Genomic DNA, 13,161 nt, shown 5'->3' on the forward strand with positions numbered 1-13,161 from the left:
CATGATGGCGTACATGTTGCTATGATGCCAGAAGCTATGCCACTGGTATTTCAAATATGAGCAGGGTCACTCATGGTGGACAGGTTTCAGTGTAGCTTCCGGACTAAGACTAGAAAGAAAGGCATTGTGATCTACCTCGAAAAATTAGCCAGCGAAAACCTTACGGATCACAAGAGAACACTGTCCCATGGCTTGCTTTGGACACGTCACCAGAAGGAATCCATCACTGGATGCTGACATCATGTTTTGCAAAGAAAAGAGCTAAAGAGGGTAAGGGAGACCCTCAGTGAGATGGATTGGCATAGTACCTGCAACGATGACTTGAATATGCCAGTGATCCTGAGGATAATGCAGGATTGGGCAACATTTTGTTCTGTTGTGCTTAAGGTCACCAGGAGTTGGAGTCAACTCAATGGCAGCTATCTATATCTGTCTATCTATCATCTATGTATCTGTCTGTCTATCTAATCTCTTTCTGTCTGTCTTCCTTCTCTCTCTCTCCTTCTTTCTTTTGCTTTAAACAACCGGTCAATTTTTCGCAAAGTAGAAGGAAGGAAATGATAAAGAGCAGAAATCAATGAAACAGAAAAGAGGCAAACAATAGAGAAAATGAACAAAGTAAAAAGTTGGTTTTTTAAACCAAAAGAGACCTACCTAAATGGAAAAACATACCATGCTCGTGGATAGGTAGAAGTAACATTGTGAAAATGTCAATTCTACCCAAAGCGATCTGCAAATACAGTGCAATCTCGATCCAAATACCAACAGCATTCTTTAAGGAGATGGAAAAACTAATCATTAACTTCATATGGAAAGGCAAGAGGCCCCACATAAGTAAAGCACTAGTGAAGAAGAAGAATAAAGTAGGAGGCCTTGTGCTACCAGACCTCAGAACCTACTATACAGTTATGGTAGTCCAAACAGCCTTGTACTGGTACAGTGACAGACACATTGACCAGTGGAATAGAATTGAGAACCCAGATGTAAATTCATCCACCTGTGGTCACCTGATCTTTGACAAAGGCCCAAAGTCCATCAAACAGGGAAAAAAAACAGTCTTTTTAACAAAAGGTGCTGGGAAAACTGGATGTCCATCTGCAAAAAAAGGAAACAGGACCCACACCTCACACCATACACGATAATTAATTTAAAATGGTTCAAAGACCTAAATATGAAACCAAAAACTATAAAGATCATAGAAGAAAAAATAGGGTCAATGCTAGAGGCCCTAATACAAGGCATAACATTAAACATAATTAGCAGTTCAAATTTGCCAGGTGCTCCTTGGAAACTCTATGGGGCAGTTCTCTGTCCTATAGGGTCTCTCTGAGTCGGAATTGACTCGACAACACTGGGTTCTGGGTAGCAATACACAAACATCAGAAGATAAGCTAGATAACTGGGATCTTCTCAAAATGAAACACTTATGCTCTCCAAAAGACTTCACCAAAAGAGTAAAAAGGGAACCTACAGACTGGGGAAAAGTTTGGCTATGACAAATCCAGCAAAGGTCTAATCTCTAAAATCTACAGGAAAATCTTGACATCTGTGCAACAAAAAGACAAATAATCCAATTAAAAAATGGGCAAAGGCTGGAAGCAAGGAAGAATGAAGATAGCTAAAGACACAAGGGAAAGATCAGTCCAAAGGACTGATGGACCACTTCTACCATGGCCTCCACCAGACTGAGTCGAGCACAGCTAGATGGTGCCCAGCTACCACCACTGACTGCTCTGATAGAGGATCCCAGACAGAGCTGGAGAAAAATGTAGAACAAAATTTTAACTCAAAAAGAAAGTCTCAGTTTGTTGGTCTGACAGAGACTGGAGAAACCCTGAGAGCATGGCCCCTGGACACCTTTTCAGCTCAGTAGTGACACCACTCCTGAGGTTCACCCTTCAGGCAAAGATTGAACAGGCCAATGGAACAAAACAAGACTAAAGGGGCACACCAGCCCTGAGGCAGGGACTGGAAGGTAGGAGGGAACAGGAAAGCTGGTAATAGGGAACCCAGAGTTGAGAAGAGAGTGTTGACATGTTGTGGGGTTGTTAACCAATGTCATACAACAATGCGTGTACTAACTGTTTGATGAAGAACTACTTTGTTCTGTTAACCTTCATCCGAAGTTCAATTAAATAAAAATAGGCAAAAGATATGAACAGACACTTAATCCTAGAAGACATTCAAGTGGCTAATAGATGCATGAGGACATGCTCAAGATCACTACCCATTAGAGAAATGCAAATCAAAACCACAGTGAGATACCATCTCACCCCAACATTATTGGCACAAATCAAAAAAACAGAAAATAAAAAATGTTGGTGAGGCCGTGGGGAGATTGGAACTCTTATGCACTGCTAGTGGAAATTCAAAATGGCATAACCATTTTGAAAAATGATATGGCACTTCCTAGGAAAGCTAGAAATAGAAATGTCATATGATCCAGCAATCCCACTCCTAGGAATATAACCTGGAGAAATAAGTGCTGTCACACGAATAGACATATGCACACCCTTGTTCATTGCAGCAATAGCAAAAAATGGAAACAATCTAGGTACCCATCAACAGATGAATGAATAAACAAACTATGGTACATACACACAGTAGAGTACTACGCAATGATAAAGAACAATGATGACTCTGTGAAACATCTCACAACATGGATGAATCTGTAGGGCATTATGCTGAGTGAATTAAGTGAGTCACAAAAGAACAAATATTGTTTGAGACCACTAGTATAAAAATTTAAGGAAAGGTTTATACACAAAAAGAAACAATCTTTGATGGTTATGAGGGACGGAAGGGGTGGGTGGGAAAAACACTAAATAGGCAATAGATAAGTGGTGACTTTGATCAAGTACACAAAATGGGGAAGCCAGCACAACTTGTCCAAGGCAAGGTCATGGAGGCTCCATAGACACATCCAAACTCCCTGAGGGACCAACTCACTGGGCTGAGGGCTGTGGGGACCATAATCTCGGGAAATACCTTGCTCAATTGGCATAACATAGTTTATAAAAAATACTCTACATTTTACTTTGGTGAGTAGTATCTGGGATCTTAAAAGCTTGTGAGTGGCCATCTAAGATACTCCGCTGGTCTCACCTCTTCAGGAGCAAGGGAGAATGAAGAAAACCAAACACACAAGGGAAAGATTAGTCCAGAGGACTAAAGGATAACAACTACCACAGCGTCCACCAGACTGAGTCCAACACAACTAGACGGAGCCCGGCTACCACTATGGACTGCTCTGACAGGGATCACAATAGAGGGTTCTGGACAGAGCTGGAGAAAAATGTAGAACAAAACTCTAACTCACACACACACAAAAAAGACCAGACTTACTGGTCTGACAGAGACTGGAGAAATCCCAAGAGTATGGACACCGTTATAGCTCAGTAATGAAGTCACTACTGAGGTTCACCCTTCAGCCAAAGATTAGACAGGCCCATAAAACAAAATGAGACTAAATGGGCACACCAGCCCAAGGGCAAGGACGAGAAGACAGGAGGGAACAGGAAAGCTGGTATTGAGGCTAGATGAGCCCCTGAAACTATTGTCCTGAGATAATCTTTAAAATTTAAACCTTATGCCAAAACTATCCCCTGAAGTCTTTGAACCAAAAATAGCATATTTTAATTAGTAAAGTACATCTGCTTTGAGCATTGTGCTCTTTTAAAGAATTATCTATGTGAGATAAATGAACAACAGCGCCTGGAAAATTTGGATGGGAAGCTTGGGGCCAGTGAGTTTAAGAAAATGATGGTAGCATAATGTGGAAAAGGATAGTGAGAATGGCAGCACAACTTGAAGAATATAACCGATGTCACTGAATTTTATGTGTAGAAATTGTTGAAATGATGTATCTTTGGCTATGAGTACTTTCACCAAAATTTTCTTTAAGTCAGATCTTTGAAAAGATTAATAAAACTGATAAACTCTTGTCAAGAGAGATGAACAGATGGACATATATCTATAAAACATAGCTATAGACATATATATAGATATACAGAGAGATTGATTACCAGATGTAAGAGGGACTATATCTACAGATCCTAGACATAAAAGGGAAAATAAGGGAATATTATGAACATTTTTATATCATTAAATCTGAAAACTTAAATGGACAAATTCTTTGAAATGCACAATGTACCAGAACTGAGAGAAAAATAGAAAATTTAAATAATGTTTTATCTATCAATTAAGTTCGTATATCAAAAGCCTCACCACAAAGAAATTCTAGGCCCAGCATTGGTGAATCAAGTATTTCAGGAAGAAATAATACCAATCTTACACAAACTCAGAAAAAAAGAGGAGGCAGGCACACTTCTCAACTCATTCTTTGAAGCCAGTAATACTCTGATATAAAAACCTGTCGAAGACATTGCAAGAAACTGAATTTACAGGTCAGTATCACTCATGAACTTAGATGTAAAAATTCTTAACAAATATTAACAAATTGATGATACACCATGAGCAAGTGAGATTTATCTCAGTAGTGTAAGATGGGTTTAACCTTTGAAAATGAATATAATCCACTACATTAAAATATAGGGAAAAAGCAGAAAATACAGGGACAAAATTTAACACCCATTTATGATAAACACTCTTGGCAAACTAGGAATAGAACGGAACTTCCCTCAATCTGATAAAAGGTATCGCAAAAAAAAACATAGCCATTATCATAGTTAATGGTGAAACACTGAATATTTTTCTTTGATGATCAGGAATAAGGCAGGGGTATATCTACTTTCACTATTTCTATTCGGCATTGTCATGGAGATCCTAGCCAGTATAATATGGCAAGAAAAAGGAATAAAAGGCACAAAGATTGAAAAGGAAGAAAGAAAACTGTCCTGGTTCACAGATGATATGATTGTTTACATAAGAAATTCTAAGGACTCAAACAACAACAAACAAACCTATTGGAACTAAGAAGTGAGTTAGATACAAGATCGATTTACAAAAATCAATTGTATGTCTACATATTAAAAAAAAAAAAAATTTTTTTATTTAGCAATGAATAATTGGAAAATTATAAAATTTTGAAATAACATCACTTAGAATAGCACAGAGACATACAATACTTAAGGAATAACTTTAATGAAAGCTTTGGAAGCCCTCACAAAGGAAGATATATAAAGGGCCCCTGAAAAGTACAGAACTTTCTGAAGGAAATTAAGCCACAAATAGAGCAATATACCACGTTCATGAATGAGAAAACTCAATATCATAAAGATATTAGTTGTCATGGAATTGACCTACAGATTGAAATCCAATGAAAATGTCATTCCATGAAGCTGACAAAAATGCAGATTATTTGTGTAGTTGTGTCTTCAGATTGAAATTACACTCAGTAAAAATAACTTTGGATCCTGGATTTGCTTCTTTGGAGACTCACATTCTTTTAGATTTTGGCCCCACAGTTCCTCACTATATTAACTCTTGGATAATTTTAAGATGTTGTTTTTAATTTGTTTTAAGTAAGAGGATTTGTCCCAATTTCCTAGTTCCATTATTAGAAGTCTCTATTATCTGTTTTTTCCATCAGTCAGAGAAAAAAAAGTTTTTTTTCCCTGCGTTCAAGCTCATATTCTATTGAGGAAGAGTTCATTTTTCTATTTAAGTTGATTTTGAAGGAGGGATTGTAAAATTCATGAACTTTAAGCAAATGTCAGTCCATGCCTTTTGAGAGGTCCCTTGGTGAGCTAAAGTCTCACACAATGGACTCTTCAGTCCCAGGCAGAATTGGAGGACCATAATAACATCTGCACAAAATCTTGGGGTGGGAGAGTTTGGCGGGAAGAACCTGAGAAGGTAAGTAAGGGGCTAATATTTGAGGGATGACTAGATTTAATCACATGGCAAGCAGAGTTTGGAGAAGTGACATTTGAGTAATCTTTTTTTTTTTTTTCTATCCCACAGGTACTCAGGCAATGGCCCTCCGAGAGAGAAAGATTCGAGAAGCTTTATCCATACAGCCTCTCAACCAAGTCTCAGAAAGTCCTTGGACTGTAAAAGCCCCCTACCCAAATATAGACAGCAGGAAAAGTAACCACTCAAGTGTCTTCCTTTTGACAGTACCCCCGAAGAAGAAAGCCAAAACACCACCAACCAAGAAAAACATCAAACCCCTGATGCCTGCCAAGGATGATGTTAAACCACCAGAGCCCAAAAAGAAGCCCTCTGAGCTAACCAAAAAACCCACCCAGTGGGCCACCAGACGGTCCGCCCTCCGAACTGCCTTACCTGTCATTAAGGTGGATGAATGGAAAATGCCCTCTAAAGTGGCCCTCCTTCCTAAAACACACCCCAGAGAGGCCCCCATGGTTGAACCCCCCTCCCACGAATCCTTTTTAACAGCAGATTCCAGCTTTAGGATGTTCTGAGAGAAGAAATAGCCACACCTTACCCCCTTCTTCCTCTCTGTATGGGTGGTGATGGTGAGGAGTGGTAAAGAATGGAGTGGAGAAGGACCACTGATGCTATCAGGAGTCCATTTGGTCCAGCCTGTCTATAAAGAATGCATCTCATGGGCAAGGGGAAAACAGTTGTGTGTGGTCTTGGAGATGGTGGTTTTCTGGGTATTATATGGTTTTTCTCATCCTGATCCTTCTGTAGTAGTCCCTGCGAAAGGAGTGCCTGTAGTGACCATCAGCCTGTAAATAAAGGCAACGTCTCCGGAAGCCAAACAGTAGTGGTGTACACTTTGGGACCTTCTGTGATCACCCAGGACTGGGGGCAAATGCAAAGGTGATATCATCCTGAGCCAGAGGATGAGTGGTGACATGGGCATGAGTCAGGGGCAAAGGTCTCATCGTCCATACACATTCTCTGCTCCAGTGTGTTGTGGGATGCTTCCTAATAGCTTCTCATTGGCTGATTCGTCAGTGGGATGGTGGGCACAGTCCCATGCTTAACTTTGGCCTTGAAGGGAAACTAGAGCTTTCAACGAGCATCTGGAGCCCTTTTGTCTAGAGGAGCTGGATATTAGTAGCAGTGAGTTGAGTTCCACTGTGTGACCATCACCCATTTACACTCCCTCACTGGGCCTCAGCATCCCCACCTGTATGATGATGGTGTAGAGGCAGATCACCACAGCACCTTCCTTCTGGTTCAGATTTTATCCTGGGCTGACTGTAGAGTCATGTAAACATTGATGGGGCTGGAATGTCTCCTTAGACAGCCACATGATCAGGGCCAGCTTGTTTAGGCCTCCACGTTCTCCCCCCTCCTACCCAGGCAGCTGGGGAGAACAGGAATAGCGCTCCCTGTGGAGTCATTGAGCACATAGATGGGAACAACTTCAGCCCTTGGGTGTGTTAGGGGAAGCAGGACTTATCTCTGCTGAAGTATCAGGAACATCAAAGGCAAACAGAGATCGAGATTTTGGGGTCACAAGTACTCCCACCTCAATGGGATTATTTACTGTCACATCTCCAGGCACTCATCCCAGCAACATCCCAGGAGGATCCTCCGACCCCTATGCCTGAAGTCCCCACCCCCAGACCTGCCCTGGTCATGCCCAAACTTGTTTTTCCCACCCCAGTCATAAAGTAACACTTTACAGACACCCTCTGGATGTAATCCATTAGCCCAATTCAGCATTGTTCTTGGGGTTCTCGAACATGTCTTGATGAGCAAAAGAGATGTTTCTTGGAAGATGTAAGGACCACTCTGACTCCACTGGCCGTGGTTAAGGCCCAGAAACTGGTTCCTCTTCTGTATCCCCAGCTCATGCACACTCAGCTCCCTGCTGTCCAGGTTGACTCCCACTGACTCCCAGCATCCTTTAAGCCACTTCTAAGCACACCTTGGGCATAGGCACCCTGACCCCCAAACAGACCAGTTTGGCCCTGCAGACACACGGTCAAGGAAGTAGTTATACAGGCCGGTCCCCTAAGCATCCTGCCCTGGCCCCACACACACACACACTCCCCCTCCCCCAGGAAAGAGACTAAAGGGCCAGAGGATAAAACACACATTTTATGCCCTGAGATGACCAGGGGAGATTCAGCATGGACCCAGAACTCACACTGCAATATATGAAAGTAGTCTGTCTCCCTCATCCCAGCTAAAGACCCCAGGCCCTTAGGCTTCAGAATATTCCATTCAATGCACAATTCATTTGGGCCCTCCCAGTATGGAGAGCTGGGTTGTCCTCTTGATCCCTCTGTCCCAACGGTACACAGGAAGTTAAACAGGGTTGCATGATGGGGCTGGTCTGAGATAGGAGGTGCATCCAAAGATTGGAGGCTCTTAAAACTGGGAATGCCATAGGAAGCCAGTACAAGAACCCAACCCAGCTGCCTCAAGGTGGAAGGAGTGGGGATTCTGCACAGCTGCCTCACTGGAAGAAGGATCAGAGATCAAGTTGGTGCAGTCAGTGGTGGCCAGCCAGTCCAGCCTTCCTGCCTGGATAGCCAAAGTCTTCCCCCATCTGTAGCAGGAGCTTATGGGCCTCAGCCAGCTGCTGTCTAAGGAGCAAGCATGGAGCCAGCCCTTCCTCACCGCTGTTCACTTGCTGCTCCTGGAGCCCCGCTGTTTGCTCATGGCCGTGAGCATCTGGCTAATGTAGGAAGTCAGGAGGTCATCCATCTTGTAGCCCTGGACACAGGGGCAAGAAGATAAGCAGAGCACAGAGTGGGACAGGGCTGGCCCACTCAAACCCAGAACATGAACCAAAAAAAAAACAAACCCAGTGCCGTCGAGTCGATTCCGACTCATAGCGATCCAGAACACAGCCTTCAGGAAACCGTGCCGTGGGGAGAACCCAGGGCTGGGGGCAGAACCCTGGTGCAAGGCAAATCCTGTCCTCCTTTGGACTCAGTCTCCCCATCTGGACAGTTGAAGGGTTGGATTCATCCAGCCCTGTGTCTAAGGTTCTAAGATGTTGTGATCTCACATAAAGTCCACAGCTTGTGGATCCTTCAAATTCTAGATGCCTACTTCCAAGAATGGCTCTAAAGGCTATCCCAGCTGAGGTCTCCTTGGAAGTTTGAGCTCAGTCCAGGAGGCCTCATTGCTAATGGTTCTGTTGTTGAACTCAGGGGCCAAAGAACTACAACCACAGACAATACCCAGATACTGAAGGCACTCACAAAATTGTTGTTGAGTGAATGAGGGGTTAAGCCCCCTCCCCGCCCCTAAACTGGCCTCTGACCCTGGCCCCAATCTGACCTTGACCCTTACAGCACTCCTTGTATTTGTCCCAGGGACCGAGAGGATGGCCGAAGTTGCAGACAAGGCAGTGAGCCCACCAGGCCCAGAAGGAAGGGCTCTCACCAGTGATGTCTCACAGAGCAGTTTGCTCCCGCGCACCAGGTTCCCGATGGTGATGTGGAAGTAGGTGTTGCCACTGCTCCAGTTGGAGATCTTGGTGAAGGGGTGAGTGGTCAAGATGTCCTGAGGAAGCGGAAAGGGCATGAAGCTGCACAGCCTGGACCCCCTGGTCTCACTGCCCCCCAGGTCCAGCCCACAGACAGCATAGCACAAAAGGCCCTCTGACAAGAAAAGGCGCAGCAGGAAGAGGCCAGTTCCGCCACGGAGCTGCTGTAGGAAGCAGGTGCTCCGTCTCCCATGCCTTGATTTGGACCAGTTGGTGGGATAGCTAGGCTAGACCAGTAGGGTGTTGGGTACATAGGGCTCAAATTGGAAAGCTGGATGAGGCCTGAGGGAACTAAAGTGAGCCTGGGTAATATCACCTAGGGAGTTTGAGGAGGGAGAAAGAAGGCTAAGGACAGAGTCTTGGGGCTTGGAACAATTATGGGCTGGGTAGAGAAGAGGCCCACTAAAGTGTCTGAGAATAAATGACCAGAGAGATAAGAGGAAAATCAGGAAAGTGTGGCACATGCCAAAGAGGGGATGGTGGTCATCGGCGCTGTTGGCCAACTATAGGTGCTGCCCCCTTCTGGGCACGTGGTAGGACTGCACTTCCTGGTCCCCAGGTCAGGATTGCTCTGACTCACACATACGAGCAACAGGGACATGTTTTACCTCTGAACAACCTGACCATCTTGACCAATACAAGCAAAGAGCATTTTGGAAGGAGGGAGTGGCTGGTAGCATCCAATGCTGCTGAAAGGCCAATTTTTTTTTTCTTTTTTTATTGTACTTCAGATGAAGGTTTACAGAACAAACTAGTTTCTCACTAAACAGCTAGCACACATTGTTTTGTGACATTGGTTAACAACCCCACGACACGTCAACACTCTGTCAACTTTGGGTTCCATATTACCAGCTTTCCTGTCCTCCCTGTGAAAGGCCAAATATTAATTAGAGTTCCTTAGATTTAGTAAGGAAGTGGACCCAGCAAATACAATCTTTCAGGAAGGGTGGCTGAGAGGGGCAGATGAGAGTGAGGATGGTCTGGTAGGGGCTTTCAGGATTTGGGTCTAGGGTGCACTGTGTCCCAGATGCAGGCCCTTCTGAGGCCACCATGCTGGTAGAGAAGAAGCCCACCCCTGCCTGCTCACTCTTGTCACTCCTCACCTTGGTTCTGGGATCAATGAGGCTGACTCCATACTTGTTGATGGCAATTAAGAGGATCTCAGGGAAATTTGGCTCGGTAGTTTGCTAGTGAAGAAAGACAGGAAACCATAAGATGGGAGGACTGAGAATAGGAAAATCTATGTGCATTTGGGGACAAGAATGAAGCTAGGATAAAATCAACCTCTTCTGCCACCTGCTTGGTTCCAGGGGTGCAGAGAGGTACTGTTGGCCCTGCCAGACCTTAAAGTTTCCACTCCTGCTGGATCCTCAGTGCTACCCCAATCCCTTCATGGGTCCCCAGATTACCCCTCACTCCCCACAGCAGAGGATCCGGAACAGCTCTCTCTCCCATAGTGACTGCTACGCCACTCTCCTCACCTCCACCCGCAGCAGAAGACCTCACAGAGAAAACGGGAGCCATCAGACTGCCCTGACCCCTCAAGCTACCATCTTACCTACATCTCCTCCCCACCCCTTCTCCCTCAGTGTAATAAAGGATTACCCTGCCTCCTCTTTAAAGCTAACTCTGCTCCCCACTTCAGTGCTCTGGGCCCTGTCCACTCCCCCTGCTCCTGGGACCTCTTTCAACCATCCCTTCTCTCCTCCACCTTCTCCAGGAGTCTCTGCTGTGTTTTCCCTCAGCCCTAATGCCTCCCACCTTAAAGAAAACCCTACTTGAACCCTACACCTGCCTCCAGCTACCATCCTACCTGTCTTTCCTTCAAGCTTCCCAAAAGGCCTCTCATCCTAGGTATGCAACAAAGTTATCCCCCGTCTCCCTCCTGACCTACCCCTTCAGCCTCTCTCACTAGGCTCCTCACCATTCTGCCTCTCAGACTGGGCCCCTTGGAGTCATCCTCCACCCCACAGCCAGAGCGCGCTTCTAGTCCTAGCTTCCCTGTTCAAAACCCTCCAAGACTGCACCACCCGCAGGAGGAAACACAATGCCCTCACCTGCTCCCCAAACTTCCTCACCCCAGTCTGCTCACCTCACACCCTAGGGCCCATCCACCCTTAACCACTTGCATTTCCTGCCCAGGCCTGAGATCTCACACCTCTGGGCCTTTGCACACACTGTGCCCTCCTCCAGGAACACTCTCCCCAGGGGCTCCCTGGAAAGCTCAGGTGTTACCTCCATCAGGAAGCCTCCCCGGCCCTTCTCATCAGTCTGGGCAGGTTCTCCCGGGGTCTGCCACCTCTGTGAAGGCTTCCCGCTGTCATAGCACAGATCATTCTCCATTACCCTCACCTGTTTGCATATCTGCCTCCCCCACTAGGCTGAGCTTCTGGGCCTCTGTGCCCTCAGGGTTCAGCACTTAGCATGTGGGACAAGGCTGAGGTGTTCCCCCCTTTCCTCACCAGGGCAGGTGGCAGAAGGTATTGCTCTTTCCCACAGTCCTAGCGGAACTTTCTGTGCCTTCTCACCCCCCTCCTTGTCCTCTTTCTCCTCTCAGAGAAGGCCCCCATGACATACCTTCACCTCGAAGAAGGCTGAGCCAAACGTGGGCCACTTGAAAATGAGCTTCAGGAAGGCCAGCTTGGCCTCCTCCTTGGACTTGCCTGCGTGTTTGTTGAAGTAGGCAACGATGGACTGCAGGGGGCAGGGAGTCAGGGGCGGGCCCAGGACACTGCCCCAAGCAGGGGCCCCTCCCCTGCCGCTCCTGCCTTATTCTGTGCTGTCAGTAGCTGTCACTGGCTCTGGAGGGCCAGGTGTAGGATGGGCAGTCCTAGAGGCCATGAGGGGCTTCCCCTTTGTCTCAGCTAATAGGCTCTAAGAGCCAGGACTTCCCTGGCTTCTCCCCCACCCCCAAGGCAGATGGCCTGTGGATATCAAGTAAACTCAAGTCATCATGGTAACCAGAAGGGAGCAAGTTACTGCCAAGTGGCCAGCTGAATCGTCTATTGGGGGACAGGAGAATAAAGCAGGTGGAAGAAAGGGAGGGTGGCTTGATCACATACATGAGTCACAAGAGGTACCTCCCTGGGTGGCTGTCCAGGACCTTCCCCCTTGACTCCTGGGGTGTCCAGAGACCCATTCAAGCCCCTCCACCACCCGCTGCCGCAACCCCACTGCTTCTGCCTCTCCCACGCTCACCCGCTTCCAGTCATCAGGCGAGATCTGCCGGATGAGGTCCTGGGGCACCAGCTCCCGAAGCAGCTTGGGGATACTGGGGAAGTAGGACTTGTCCTCCTCAAACTTGACCCTGTAGATCAGCGCCCCCAGCTGCAGCACCTCCTCCCGTGTGCACTTGTGGTAGCCTCGGAGGTACTTGGGCAACTCCTACCAGAGACAGACAGGTCACAGGAGTAGCGGGACCTGGAGGCAGTGGGCTCCTTCCCCAGCACCTTCAAGGCCAGGGTCTACTGCCTTACCCCCACCCACTTCTCCAGCCTCAGATGACGCCACTTCCCAAGGGGAAACGGCATACAAAAGCAAGGGGAAATGGCATAGTACAGGGAAATAACAATTATGCCTGTACAGATCCAGCATGTTATAGTTTGAAAGCATAGCCATGTATGAGTATTATCTCATTTCCCCTCTGAACAGTTCAGTGAGGTTAGCAGCCCCATTGCCCCCATTGCAAAGGTGACAAAAGTGGGAGTGACCAGCTGGTGAACCTGAGACCGACCGTTCTGTTCCACACTCCTGACCCTCCAGGCCCTGTCCTC

General features: G+C 46.3%; 1 protein-coding gene across 2 annotated transcripts in view; it reads right to left on the reverse strand.

Moving 5' to 3' along the window:
* Positions 1–5,290: 5,290 nt before the first annotated feature.
* MYO7A (myosin VIIA) overlaps positions 5,291–13,161 on the reverse strand; it is an 83,497-nt gene continuing 75,626 nt past the window's right edge. The window contains exons 43-47 of one of the 2 annotated variants that reach the window (XM_049889740.1): positions 12,587–12,772; positions 11,966–12,082; positions 10,492–10,575; positions 9,286–9,405; positions 5,291–8,607 (exon numbers count right to left, since the gene is read on the reverse strand). In XM_049889740.1, the coding sequence (XP_049745697.1) occupies positions 8,518–8,607; positions 9,286–9,405; positions 10,492–10,575; positions 11,966–12,082; positions 12,587–12,772 (597 nt within the window). In that variant the 3' untranslated portion in view covers positions 5,291–8,517. The remainder of the gene's footprint in view (positions 8,608–9,285; positions 9,406–10,491; positions 10,576–11,965; positions 12,083–12,586; positions 12,773–13,161) is intronic. The other variant, XM_049889739.1, reaches the window with a different exon arrangement.

This window comes from Elephas maximus, chromosome 7, assembly GCF_024166365.1.
Source record: "Elephas maximus indicus isolate mEleMax1 chromosome 7, mEleMax1 primary haplotype, whole genome shotgun sequence".
Taxonomy (NCBI): Eukaryota; Metazoa; Chordata; class Mammalia; order Proboscidea; family Elephantidae; genus Elephas; species Elephas maximus.